This window comes from Eretmochelys imbricata, chromosome 1 (assembly GCF_965152235.1).
Source record: "Eretmochelys imbricata isolate rEreImb1 chromosome 1, rEreImb1.hap1, whole genome shotgun sequence".
Taxonomy (NCBI): Eukaryota; Metazoa; Chordata; order Testudines; family Cheloniidae; genus Eretmochelys; species Eretmochelys imbricata.
The window spans coordinates 144,520,042-144,533,647 of NC_135572.1; the positions used below are offsets into that span (position 1 = coordinate 144,520,042).

The 13,606-nt window shown below is 46.0% G+C and overlaps 1 protein-coding gene across 1 annotated transcript in view; it reads left to right on the forward strand.

Annotated features, from left to right (window-relative positions):
- LOC144259031 (organic solute transporter subunit alpha-like) overlaps nt 1-13,606 on the forward strand; it is a 41,977-nt gene that overhangs the window by 18,269 nt on the left and 10,102 nt on the right. Inside the window, exons 2-5 of the mRNA XM_077807200.1 lie at nt 5,852-6,003; nt 6,115-6,188; nt 10,125-10,283; nt 12,620-12,731. Of these exons, the coding sequence (XP_077663326.1) occupies nt 5,852-6,003; nt 6,115-6,188; nt 10,125-10,283; nt 12,620-12,731 (497 nt within the window). The remainder of the gene's footprint in view (nt 1-5,851; nt 6,004-6,114; nt 6,189-10,124; nt 10,284-12,619; nt 12,732-13,606) is intronic.

Here is a 13,606-nt window from a genome sequence, read left to right on the forward strand (position 1 = left end):
TGCTCTAAGTGCATTAAGTGCATTAACTCGGCGGAGTGCTTCCACAGTACCGAGGCAAGCGTCGACTTCCGGAGCGTTGCACTGTGGGTGGCTATCCCACAGTTCTCGCAGTCTCTGCTGCCCATTGGAATTCTGGGTTGAGATCCCAATGCCTGATGGGGCTAAAACATTGTCTTGGGTAGTTCTGGGTACATATCGTCAGGCCCCCGTTCCCTCCCTCCCTCTGTGAAAGCAAGGGCAGACAATCATTTTGCGCCTTTTTTCCTGAGTTACCTGTGCAGACGCCATACCATGGCAAACATGGAGCCCGCTCAGGTAACCGTCACCGTATGTCTCCTGGGTGCTGGCAGACGCGGTACTGCATTGCTACACAGTAGCAGCAACCCATTGCCTTCTGGCAGCTGACGGTGCAATACGGCTGGTAACCGTCATCGTCATGTCTGAGGTGCTCCTGGCCACGTCAGCCGGGAGCGCCTGGGCAGACATGGGCGCAGGGATTAAATTTGGAGTGACTTGACCAGGTCATTCTCTTTAGTCCTGCAGTCAGTCCTATTGAACCGTCTTATGGTGAGCAGGCAGGCGATACGGATTGCTAGCAGTCGTTTTGTACCATCTTCTGCTGGTCAGGCAAGAGATGAGGATGGCTAGCAGTCGTTCTGTACCATCTTCTGCCGGGCAGGCAAGAGATGAGGCTGGCTAGCAGTCGTATTGTACCATCTTCTGCCGGGCAGGCAAGAGATGAGGATGGCTAGCAGTCGTACTGTACCATCTTCTGCCGAGCAGCCATGAGATGTGGATGGCATGCAGTCCTTCTGCACCATCTGCTGCCAGCCAAAGATATAAAAGATAGATGGAGTGGATCAAAACAAGAAATAGACCAGATTTTTTTTGTACTCATTTGCTTCCCCCCCTCCCCTGTCTAGGGACTCATTCCTCTAGGTCACACTGTAGTCACTCACAGAGAAGGTGCAGCGAGGTAAATCTAGCCATGTATCAATCAGAGGCCATACTACCCTCCTTGTTCCAATAAGAACAATAACTTAGGTGCACCATTTCTTATTGGAACCCTCCGTGAAGTCCTGCCTGAAATTCTCCTTGATGTAAAGCCACCCCCTTTGTTGATTTTAGCTCCCTGAAGCCAACCCTGTAAGCCGCGTCCTCAGTCGCCCCTCCCTGCGTCAGAGCAACAGCAAACAATCATGCATCTGAGTTGAGAGTGCTGTCCAGAGCAATCACAATGGAGCACTCTGATGGGGCTAAAACATTGTCGCGGGTGGTTCTGGGTACATATCGTCAGGCCGCCGTTCCCTCCCTCCGTCCGTGAAAGCAAGGGCAGACAATCGTTTCGCGCCTTTTTTCCTGAGTTACCTGTGCAGATGCCATACCATGGCAAGCATGGAGCCCGCTCAGGTAACCATCACCCTGTGTCTCCTGGGTGCTGGCAGACGTGGTACTGCATTGCTACACAGCAGCATCAACCCCTTGCCTTGTGGCAGCAGACGGTACAGTATGACTGGTAGCCGTCATCGTCATGTCCGGGGTGCTCCTGGCCACATTGGCCAGGAGCGCCTGGGCAGACATGGGCGCAGGGACTAAATTTGGAGTGACTTGACCAGGTCATTCTCTTTAGTCCTGCAGTCAGTCCTATTGAACCATCTTATGGTGAGCAGGCAGGCGATACGGATTGCTAGCAGTCCTATTGCATCATCTTCTGCTGGGCAGCCATGAGATGTGGATGGCATGCAGTCCTTCTGCACCGTCTCCTGCCAGCCAAAGATGTAAAAGATAGATGGAGTGGATCAAAACAAGAAATAGACCAGATTTGTTTTGTACTTATTTGCTTCCTCTCCCATCTAGGGGACTCATTCCTCTAGGTCACACTGCAGTCACTCACAGAGAAAGTGCAGCGAGGTAAATCTAGCCATGTATCAATCAGAGGCCAGACTAACCTCCTTGTTCCAATAAGAACAATAACTTAGGTGCACCATTTCTTATTGGAACCCTCCGTGAAGTCCTGCCTGAAATACTCCTTGATGTAAAGCCACCCCCTTTGTTGATTTTAGCTCCCTGAAGCCAACCCTGTAAGCCGTGTCGTCAATCGCCCCTCCCTCCGTCAGAGCAACGGCAGACAATCGTTCCGCGCCTTTTTTCTGCGCGGACGCCATACCAAGGCAAGCATGGAGGCCGCTCAGCTCACTTTGGCAATTAGGAGCACATTAAACACCACACGCATTATCCAGCAGTATATGCAGCACCAGAACCTGGCAGAGCGATACCGGGCGAGGAGGCGACGTCAGCGCGGTCATGTGAGTGATCAGGACATGGACACAGATTTCTCTGAAAGCATGGGCGCTGCCAATGCATGCATCATGGTGCTAATGGGGCAGGTTCATGCTGTGGAATGCTGATTCTGGGCTCGGGAAACAAGCACAGACTGGTGGGACCGCATAGTGTTGCAGGTCTGGGACGATTCCCAGTGGCTGCGAAACTTTCGCATGCGTAAGGGCGCTTTCATGGAACTTTGTGACTTGCTTTCCCCTGCCCTGAAGCGCATGAATACCAAGATGAGAGCAGCCCTCACAGTTGAGAAGCAAGTGGCGATAGCCCTGTGGAAGCTTGCAACGCCAGACAGCTACCGGTCAGTTGGGAATCAATTTGGAGTGGGCAAATCTACTGTTGGGGCTGCTGTGATTCAAGTAGCCCACGCAATCAAAGATCTGCTGATATCAAGGGTAGTGACCCTGGGAAATGTGCAGGTCATAGTGGATGGCTTTGCTGCAATGGGATTCCCTAACTGTGGTGGGGCTGTAGACGGAACCCATATCCCTATCTTGGCACCAGAGCACCAAGCCGGCGAGTACATAAACCGCAAGGGGTACTTTTCAGTAGTGCTGCAAGCTCTGGTGGATCACAAGGGACGTTTCACCAACATCAACGTGGGATGGCCGGGAAAGGTACATGACGCTCGCATCTTCAGAACTCTGGTCTGTTTCAAAAGCTGCAGGAAGGGACTTTATTCCCAGACCAGAAAATAACTGTTGGGGACGTTGAAATGCCTATATGTATCCTTGGGGACCCAGCCTACCCCTTAATGCCATGGCTCATGAAGCCGTACACAGGCAGCCTGGACAGTAGTCAGGAGCTGTTCAACTACAAGCTGAGCAAGTGCAGAATGGTGGTAGAATGTGCGTTTGGACGTTTAAAGGCGCGCTGGCGCAGTTTACTGACTCGCTTAGACCTCAGTGAAACCAATATCCCCACTCTTATTACTGCTTGCTGTGTGCTCCACAATATCTGTGAGAGTAAGGGGGAGACGTTTATGGCAGGGTGGGAGGTTGAGGCAAATCGCCTGGCTGCTGGTTACGCGCAGCCAGACACCAGGGCGGTTAGAAGAGCACAGGAGGGCGCGGTACGCATCAGAGAAACTTTGAAAACCAGTTTCATGACTGGCCAGGCTATGGTGTGAAAGTTCTCTTTGTTTCTCCTTGATGAAACCCCCCACCCCTTGGTTCACTCTACTTCCCTGTAAGCTAACTACGCTCCCCTCCTCCCTTCGATCACCGCTTGCAGAGGCAATAAAGTCATTGTTGCTTCACATTCATGCATTCTTTATTCATTCATCACACAAATAGGGGGATGACTACCAAGGTAGCCCAGGAGGAGTGGTGGAGGAGGGAAGGAAAATGCCACACAGCACTTTAAAAGTTTACAACTTTAAAATTTATTGAATGCCAGCCTTCTTTTTTTTGGGCAATCCTCGGTGGCGGAGTGGCTGGTTGGCTGGTGGCCCCTCCACCGCGTTCTTGGGCGTCTGGGTATGGAGGCTATGGAACTTGGGGAGGAGGGCGGTTGGTTACACAGGGGCTGTAGTGGCAGTCTGTGCTCTAGCTGCCTTTGCTGCAGCTCAACCATACACTGGAGCATACTGGTTTGGTCCTCCAGCAGCCTCAGCATTGAATCCTGCCTCCTCTCATCATGCTGCTGCCACATTTGAGCTTCAGCCCTGTCTTCAGCCCACCACTTACTCTCTTCAGCCCGCCACTTACTCTCTTCAGCCCGCCATCTATCCTCCCGGTCATTTTGTGCTTTCCTGCACTCTGACATTATTTGCCTTCACGCATTCGTCTGTGCTCTGTCAGTGTGGGAGGACAGCATGAGCTCAGAGAACACGTCATCACGAGTGCTTTTTTTTTTCTTTCTAATTTTCACTAGCCTCTGGGAAGGAGAAGATCCTGTGATCATTGAAACACATGCAACTGGTGGAGAAAAAAAAAGGGACAGCGGTATTTAAAAAGACACATTTTATAAAACAGTGGCTACACTCTTTCAGGGTAAACCTTGCTGTTAACATTGCATACATAGCACATGTGCTTTCATTACAAGGTCGCATTTTGCCTCCCCCCACTGCGTGGCTACCCCCTCAACCCTCCCCCCTCCCCGTGGCTAACAGCGGGGAACATTTCTGTTCAGCCACAGGCAAACAGCCCAGCAGGAATGGGCTCCTTTGAGTGTCCCCTGAAAAAAAGCACCCTATTTCAACCAGGTGACCATGAATGATATCTCACTCTCCTGAGGATAACACAGAGAGAAAAAGAACGGATGTTGTTTGAACGCCAGCAAACATACACTGCAATGCTTTGTTGTACAATGATTCCCGAGTACGTGTTACTGGCCTGGAGTGGTAAAGTGTCCTACCATGAAGGACACAATAAGGCTGCCCTCCCCAGAAACCTTTTGCAAAGGCTTTGGGAGTACATCCAGGAGAGCCGCGAATGCCAGGGCAAAGTAATCCTTTCACATGCTTGCTTTTAAACCATGTATAGTATTTTAAAAGGTACACTCACCGGAGGTCCCTTCTCCACCTGCCGAGTCCAGGAAGCAGCTTTGGGTGGGTTCGGGGGGTACTGGCTCCAGGTGCAGGGTGAGAAACAGTTCCTGGCTGTCGGGAAAACCTGTTTCTCCGCTTGCTTGCTGTGAGCTATCTACAACCTCACCATCATCATCATCTTCTTCATCCCCAAAACCTGCTTCCATGTTGCCTCCATCTCTTTTGAAGGAGTCAAACAACACGGCTGGGGTGGTGGTGGCTGAACCCCCTAAAATGGCATGCAGCTCATCATAGAAACGGCATGTTTGGGGCTCTGACCCGGAGCGGCCGTTCGCCTCTCTGGTTTTCTGGTAGGCTTGCCTCAGCTCCTTAAGTTTCACGCGGCACTGCTTCGGGTCCCTGTTATGGCCTCTGTCCTTCATGCCCTGGGAGATTTTGACAAAGGTTTTGGCATTTCAAAAATTGGAACAGAGTTCTGATAGCACGGATTCCTCTCCCCATACAGCGATCAGATCCCGTACCTCCCGTTCAGTCCATGCTGGAGCTCTTTTGCGATTCTGGGACTCCATCATGGTCACCTCTGCTGATGAGCTCTGCATGGTCACCTGCAGCTTGCCACGCTGGCCAAACAGGAAATGAGATTCAAAAGTTCGCGGTTCTTTTCCTGTCTACCTGGCCAGTGCATCTGAGTTGAGAGTGCTGTCCAGAGCGGTCACAATGGAGCACTCTGGGATAGCTCCCGGAGGCCAATACCGTCGAATTGTGTCCACAGTACCCCAAATTCAACCCAGCAAGGCCGATTTAAGCGCTAATCCACTTGTCAGGGGTGGAGTAAGGAAATCGATTTTAAGAGCCCTTTAAGTCGAAATAAAGGGCTTCATTGTGTGGACGGGTGCAGGTTTACATCGATTTAACGCTGCTAAATACGACCTAAAGTCCTAGTGTAGACCAGGGCAGAGGCACTTTCTTACATTGAACGTGTTACACTCCCAAAATAAAATGTGTCTTTTTCCTTTTTTTCAGGCCTTGATCTAACAGGTATATTTCTCTTTGCCATCTTGACTCTAATGACGCTAACAGCCAACCTGGTGTTTGTAGAGGAAGCGTTCTATATCTACAAGAAAACCCCCTCCTCTAAAAGGACAATTTTTATTTGGATAAATGCAGCGGCTCCGGTAAGAGCAGGGAGAAAAAAATTCAATTGAATATCAAAAAGACCCTTTCACTAAAGATGCTGTAGTTAATGCATAAACCTCTTTTATCTCTGACCCCCTCCTGTCTTTCAGGTTATAGCTACTACATCATGCGTCGGGATGTGGATTCCTCGCTCAACAATGTTTACAGATTTCACTGCAGCAGTGTATGTATTCTTGTTTCTCTGAACCCTGAATTTCCTGCCTTTAAACAGCCTCTAGCACTAGGTAAACATAGTCATTTTGAAAATTTAATAATAGATTTTTAGTTTGAGATGAAATCTCTTGGCAGCTATTTTAGCAGGGAGGGAGAAAAATAAAAAAACAAATTCCCAGTACTACAGCCCCCTTAGTGTGGGAACTGCAGAATGAAAGAAAATAATTGATCCCTTTGATTGGCAGCAGCCTTGAAGTAGTAGAGTCGTTCCTTTATCTCTCTCAATGCCATGTAGAATGAGACTCTGACCTACGACTTTTCACTGTGCTTTTATTAATGATGCACTGTATGGGCCTTTTATTAATGATGGCAAGTAAACCTTCAGTGAGTATATCAATGAGAAAATGTTCCATACATGTCCTGATAAAAGCTCTGGGTGAGGGTTTGACAGCTGTGACATGTAAAGGGGAGGATGAAGAATTGTGGTCTCTGCTCCCTGGAGGTAATGGTGCAAGCCTCTAACTTTAAGGCAGAAGCTGAAAGGTTGAAGGTTATAGTGTGGGATTTTTCAAAGCTGTCTAAGCGATTTAGGAGCACAGGTTCCATTGGCAAGTCAATGGGAATTGTGCTCCTAAATCACAAATGTTTTTGCAGATCTCCCCTTTAACTCCTCATGACTTCTGGCTGCATTTACTACGAGTCTGAGATGGAATAAAACAAGATGGAGCAATGCTTATTAATTAAGTTGCTTTTATTTGGATGGTAAATACAAATTCTCACTGGCTGAATCTGGGTCTGAGATGAAACCATGCAAGTCTCTGCCATATTATTAGATTCCCAACTTTAACTCTAGAAGTATGCGTGATGCTAAAAATACGTATAAAAAGAAAACAAAATAGTAAGAATGGCCATACTGGGTCAGACCAAAGGTCTATCTAACCCATCGAGCTCAGGATCTGAGTCCCTGTGGTGGACACTGTAGCATTTAATTTCAGAAAGGGGAACTACACAAAAATGAGGAGGTTAGTGAAACAGAAATTAAAAGGTACAGTACCAAAAGTAAAATCCCTGCAAGCTTCATGGAAACTTTTTAAAGACACCATAATAGAGGCTCAACTTAAATGTATACCCCAATTTAAAAAACATAGAGAACCAAAAAAGAGCCACCGTGGTTAAACAACAAAGTAAAAGAAGCAGTGAGAGGCAAAAAGGCATCCTTTAAAAAGTGGAAGATAAAGCCTAATGAGGAAAATAGAAAAGAGCATAAACTCTGGCAAATGAAGTGTAAAAATATAATTAGAAAGACCAAAAAAGAATTTGAAGAACAGCTAGCCAAAGACTCCAAAAATAATAGCAAATTTTTTTTTAAACACATCAGAAGCAGGAACCCTGCTAAACAACCAGTGGAGCCACTGAACGATCAAGATGCTAAAGGAACACTCAAAGACGATAAGGCCATTGTGGAGAAACTAAATAAATTCTTTGCATCAGTCTTCACTGTTGAGGATGTGAGGGAGATTCCCAAACCTGAGCCATTCTTTTTGGATGACAGATCTGAGGAACTGTCCCAAATTGAGGTATCATTGGAGGAGGTTTTGGAACAAATTGATAAACTAAACAGTAATAAGTCTCCAGGACCTGATGGTATTCACCCAAGAGTTCTGAAGGAACTCAAAGGTGAAATTTCAGGACTACTAAATGTAACCTATCATTTAAATCAGCTTCTGTACCAAACGACTGGAGGATGTGACACCAATTTTTAAAAAGAGCTCCAGAGGTGACCCTGGCAACTACAGGTCAGTAAGCCTCATTTCAGTAACGGGCGAATTGGTTGAAACTATCATAAAGAACAAAATGGTCAGACACATAGATGAACATGATTTGTTGGGAAATAGTCAACATGGTTTTTGTAAAGGGAAATCATGTCTCACCAATCTGTGAGAATTCTTTGAGAGGGCCACAGGAGATCCAGTGGACATAGTGTATTTAGATTTTCAGAAAGCCTTTGACAGTGTCCCTCACTAAAGGCTCTTAAGCAAAATAAGCAGTAATGGGATAAGAGGGAAGGTTCTCTCATGGATTGGTACCTGGTTAAAAGATAGGAAACAAAAGGTAGGAATAAATGGTCCGTTCTCAGAATGGAGAGGTGTAAATAGTGGTGTCCCCCAAGGATCTGTACTGTTCCCAGTCCTACAAATTTAACATATTCATAAATGATCTGGAAAAAGGTATAAACAGTGAGGTGGCAAAATTTGCAGATGATACAAAACTACTCAAGATAGTTAAGTCCCAGGCAGCCTCCGAAGAGCTACAAAAGGATCTCACAAAACTGGGTGACTGGGCAACAAAATGGCAGATGAAATTTAATGTTGATAAATGCAAAGTAATGCACATTGGAAAACATAATCCTAACTATACATATACAATGATGGAGTCTAAATTAGCTGTTACCACTCAAGAAAGAGATCTTGGAATCACTGTGGATAGTTCTCTGAAATCACTCAATGTGCAGCGGCAGTCAATGTGCAGCGGCAGTCAAAAAAACAAACAGAACGTTGGGAATCCTCAAGAAAGGGATAGATAATAAGACAGAAAATATCATATTGCCTCTATCTAATCCATGGTACACCCACACCTTAAATAGTGCATGCAGATGTGGTCGCCCGTCTCAAAAAAGATATATTGGAATTGGAAAAAGTTCAGAAAAGGGCAACAAAAATTATTAGGGGTATAGAACAGCTTCTGTATGAGGAGAGATTAATAAGACTGGGACTTTTCAGCTTGGAAAAGAGACGACTAAGGGGGAATCTGATAGAGGTCTATAAAATCATGAGTGGTATATAGAAAGTAAATAAGGAAGTGTTATTTACTCCTTTTCATAATACAAGAACAAGGGGCCACCAAATGAAATTAATAGGTAGCAGGTTTAAAATAAACACAAGAAAGTATTTTTTCACGCAACACACTGTCAACCTCTGGAACTCCTTGCCAGAGGATGTTGTGAAGGCCAATACTATAACGTGGTTCAAAAGGGAGCTAGATAGATTCATGGAAGATAGGTCCATCAATGGCTATTAGCCAGGATGGGCAGGAATGCTGTCCCTAGCCTCTGTTTGCCAGAAGCTGGGATTGGGTGACAGGGCATGGATCACTTGATGATTATCTGTTCTGTTCATTCCCTTTGAGGCACCTGCCATTGGCCACTGTCAGAGGACAGGATACTGGGCTTGATGGACCTTTGGTCTGACCCAGTATGGCCATTCTCATGTTCTTATGTTCAGTATCCTGTCTTCCGACCGTGGCCAATGCCAGGTGCTTCAGAGGGAACGAACAAAACAGGTAACCATCAAGTGATCAATCCCTTGTCGCCCTTTCCCAGCTTCTAGCAAACAGTGGCTAGGGACCACCATCCCTGCCCATCAAATCATAGGCCAATCATAGGCTATATACTTACAATGAAAATTCTGAAGGCCAAATGTGATTTGCTTACAAGTTCTGACTGTGTGGGTACAAAGTATGACTGCATTGGTGAGAGCTCAGCCAACAAGTAGAAAAACAGTACAAAAAGCAGAGGCAGCGGAGTCTAATGGATAGAGCACTAGGGCGGGAGCCAGGAGCTCCTGCATTCTAATGCTGACTCTCCCACCTACATGCTATGTGGCCTTAGGCAAATCATTTAGTTGCTCCGTGTCTCAATTTCCTTATCTGTAAAATGAAACTAATACTTAACTCAGCCTGCCCTTGTAAAGTAATGTTTCTACGCAATTAGCGCTAAATATTACTATTTATAACAGACTTTTTAGGAAATGTCAGCATTGCAAATCCTGGAGTAGGATGGTTAAAGATACATGTCTATGCTGGTATAGATGCAGAACGGTGTCTATGCTGGTATACAAAGAGCACATGCACATTGTGTATGTTTAACCTGATATTTTTTCTCTTGTAGTTTTTTTGCCATTGTGATCCACAAGTTCATGCTGATGATGATTAAAGAGTGTGGAGGTCAAAAGTTATTTCTCACTAGATTTGAAAATGATCGTTTCAAGATCAGCACAGGTCCCTTCTGTTGCTGTTGCCTTTGCCTCCCTCATGTACACATCACTAGGTGAGTTTCACTTTAGAGCTCCCCAGCTAGAGTACTGGTATCAGAAACCAGCAGCTTAGCAGAGCCATACATATGATACTGGGTCTTCCTGCTTCAGAGAAAATTTGCACCCAGCGCATATTGAATGTGTCACCTCTGTGAATCTCATGCTGTCTATTTTAAGGTGTATTATCATTATGGGGCCACGTCAAAATTTACTCTTTCAGCTTGTACCATGCAGCTATCCTCCACTGTTTTGGGGTGGAAGGGCTTGGAGTTGGGGACCAGACAATTCTTGGTCAACCCAGTGGACATTCAGCCTTTCGGTGAAAGTGGGGCTGTTGCTGGAGTCATGCTGCCAGTGGGCAGAAGGATGGCTATCTTTGTGGAATGCCTCCTACCTCTGTAGACCTATGGTGGGCTCCTTCTCATCAGTACCTAGGGTTGGGAAGCCTTGCCTTCTACCTACTCTTGAGCTCTCTAAGCTTCTTCCAGTACAGAGGATGATGTCTTGACAATTTCAGCCTCCTCTGGCCCCTCCTGCAGGTGTCTCTTGTTTGGCTGAAGAGAGCTTTTTTTTTAAAATAACAAATAAGGATGATACATAAGACAGGCTAGTGCAGATAAGAGCGATAAGGGTCAGGAACAGGGGAAGGGGAGGTACAGTAACAGGTTTCTATCAGCAACAATTGCTCTGTTGTCACACAATTCTCCAAATGCTTGAAAGGGCAAATGCACTAATCGGGTGACCTGTCTCAGCCCATTTCACACTTGTTTGTACCGTTTATAGTTCTGTAATGATTTGCGGGAGTAAAATTACCACTGTAATGATGTAATTATGGCTGTATTAATTGAGCAATTACAATAAATCAAGGTTCATTAATATATCACATTTCACATTAAATGGCAGCTGGCTGGCTGCTGAGCCTTCATTAGGTAGAGTGTCTGAGGGGCCAAGGGCACAACAGTGAAGACCGAAATAACCAGAGAGAGCGAGAGCTGGGAAATAGGTGAGGAATAATAAAGTTGACAAAGAAAAGGGGATCAGGAGCTGGACCTTGCCCAGTGTGCACTTAGATAGTTCAGATAGATCAGCTTTCATGTGCCTGAGTGGCAAGGGTCTTCCCCTTCCCTCCCCCCCACCTTTTCCTTATGGTATTTTTAAACCAGCATTAAAATCTAAAGGATGTTTTTTGGTCTGTGATTATGACTCACTGAAAAGAGGGAAGCTTGCACCATCCGTCCTGCTGGGGCTAGGTAGCGTAGTGATCAAAGGTGGATGATTTCCTCCGACCTAGGAAGAAAAGTGAATGGCTACTGAACAGTGTTCATGGAGGAATACTCTGGAAAATGCTGATCCTCTCTCCTGATCCTGCAAAACCCTTGCTTTCCTGGACTACCGCAAGACTGGGGGTTCGCTAATCAGGAAGGGTGGAATCAGGAAGAAGCCACCATATGTGACACGGTTTCTGTAGACAAGGACTAAAGATCTATGGCAGGAATTCTCAAACTGGGGGTTGGGACCCCTCAGAGGGTGGCGAGGTTATTACATGGGGGGGTCATGAGCTGTCAGCCTCCACCCTAAGCCCTGCTTTGCCTCCAGCATTTATAATGGGGTTAAATATATTAAAAAGTGTTTTTCATTTATAAGCGGGGTCGCACTCAGAGGCTTGGTTTGTGAAAGGGGTCACCAGTACAAAAGTCTGAGAATCACTGATCTATGGTAACTTGCCATTAAGTTTAATGCTGGTAATGAAGCACCAACTAGCCCACTGTAGCAGAAGGTTGGGACAGTATGGCTGCAGTGGAGAAGCTAATGGCAAATTTCAGGTGCTAGCTGTTCTGCCATTGGCTCCCCAGTAGACTCTAATACATCACCTTTTGCACAGCTCCATTAGTTACTGAACTGCTGCTGCAGAGCCAGCAATGGAGCAAAAAACATTATTTTGTGCCTGTTCTGCTAAGTTAGTGTCTACATCTTTCAATATGCTGTGAAAAATTAGAGAATTCTAGACCAGTGGCTCTCAAAAATTTTTACTGGTGACCCCTTTCACATAGCAAGCCTCTGAGTGTGACCCTCCTTATACATTAAAAACACTTTGTTGTATATTTAACACCCTTATAAATCCTGGAGGCAAAGCAGGGTTTGGGGTGGAGGTTGACAGCTCGCGACCCCCAGTTTGAGAACCCCTGCTCTAGACAAGCTGTTTAGGTTCTAGGAGATGTTCCTTGCCAGATTTCAGCCATGTACAGTACATATGGAAAATGTGAGGCCTCTACTATTAGACAATATCTAGTGAAGTTGTGTTAAGCTTATTAACAAGGTATTGAGCAGCGGTGGTTTTTTGACTTGCCAGACGAACCCTGTTTCTGCTGAAGTTGGGGACCTTTCAATTTGCTTTCCTTCGACCTGTGCTAATGTTTCTGTCAATAGTGCTTTGGACCAATGGAAACTACAGCCTTTCTGATGTAAGTAAATATTCTAATCAGCCATTGCTCACCAAGCTTGTAAACTTTGGCTTGACAATGAGTGTCTAAAAAGCCAGGTTTATGTACTAACCAGCATCATATAAACAGCAGCCCCAATTTATCATCCCACCGCATAGTGTGCTGTCATTTATACTTGTGCGAACTCAGCGTAAAGTAGCATTGTACATTCACCTTCAACGGCTGCCGGTTGTCATGCAACAAAATAACGCTCACAACCGGTTCCGGTTCAGTTGAAGGAGTGTCCGGCTTTATTCCAAGAGCACAGTACCTAGCCGGTGAGGAGCCAGGGACTGGCATTGAACAGCCATGGACTGGCAATCACTGAGTTCCTATTCAGCTGGTGTGGACAGCCTCGGGTGGGCAATGACCAATCAGGGGTAAGCTATACTAATTCCATTACAAGGTCTGCACAGGCTATACATGTGAGTTCCTTACGCTAATAATTACATAAGTTGCCAGGCAATAGCGAATGGGCCAAGTGTGTTTAAACAAATGTGTTGCACCAAGAACCAGGACCATTTAGACAGCACCAGCACTGTCACAGAATTTATGTAAAAGGTAGTGTCCGCATTAACCGTGCCCCAAACAAGGCGTCTCCAACCTTTTTGTCGTGCGGCCCACTGCTTGAGGTAGACATCATCTCAGAGCTAGGCGAAAAATACAATATCTCTCTTAGAAATGTCTGCAAATTCGAATGAGTTTTCCGTTCCATGGTATTTTGCAATGATCAGATTTTTCATGTTCTCATTTTTCAGTTTTGGAAAAATCCCATCGCGTGGTTTGTCTGACCACTTCAAACTGGCAATAGAAAACCTCCAAGCCCCTCAAATATTCTGACGAATAACCAACAAGTG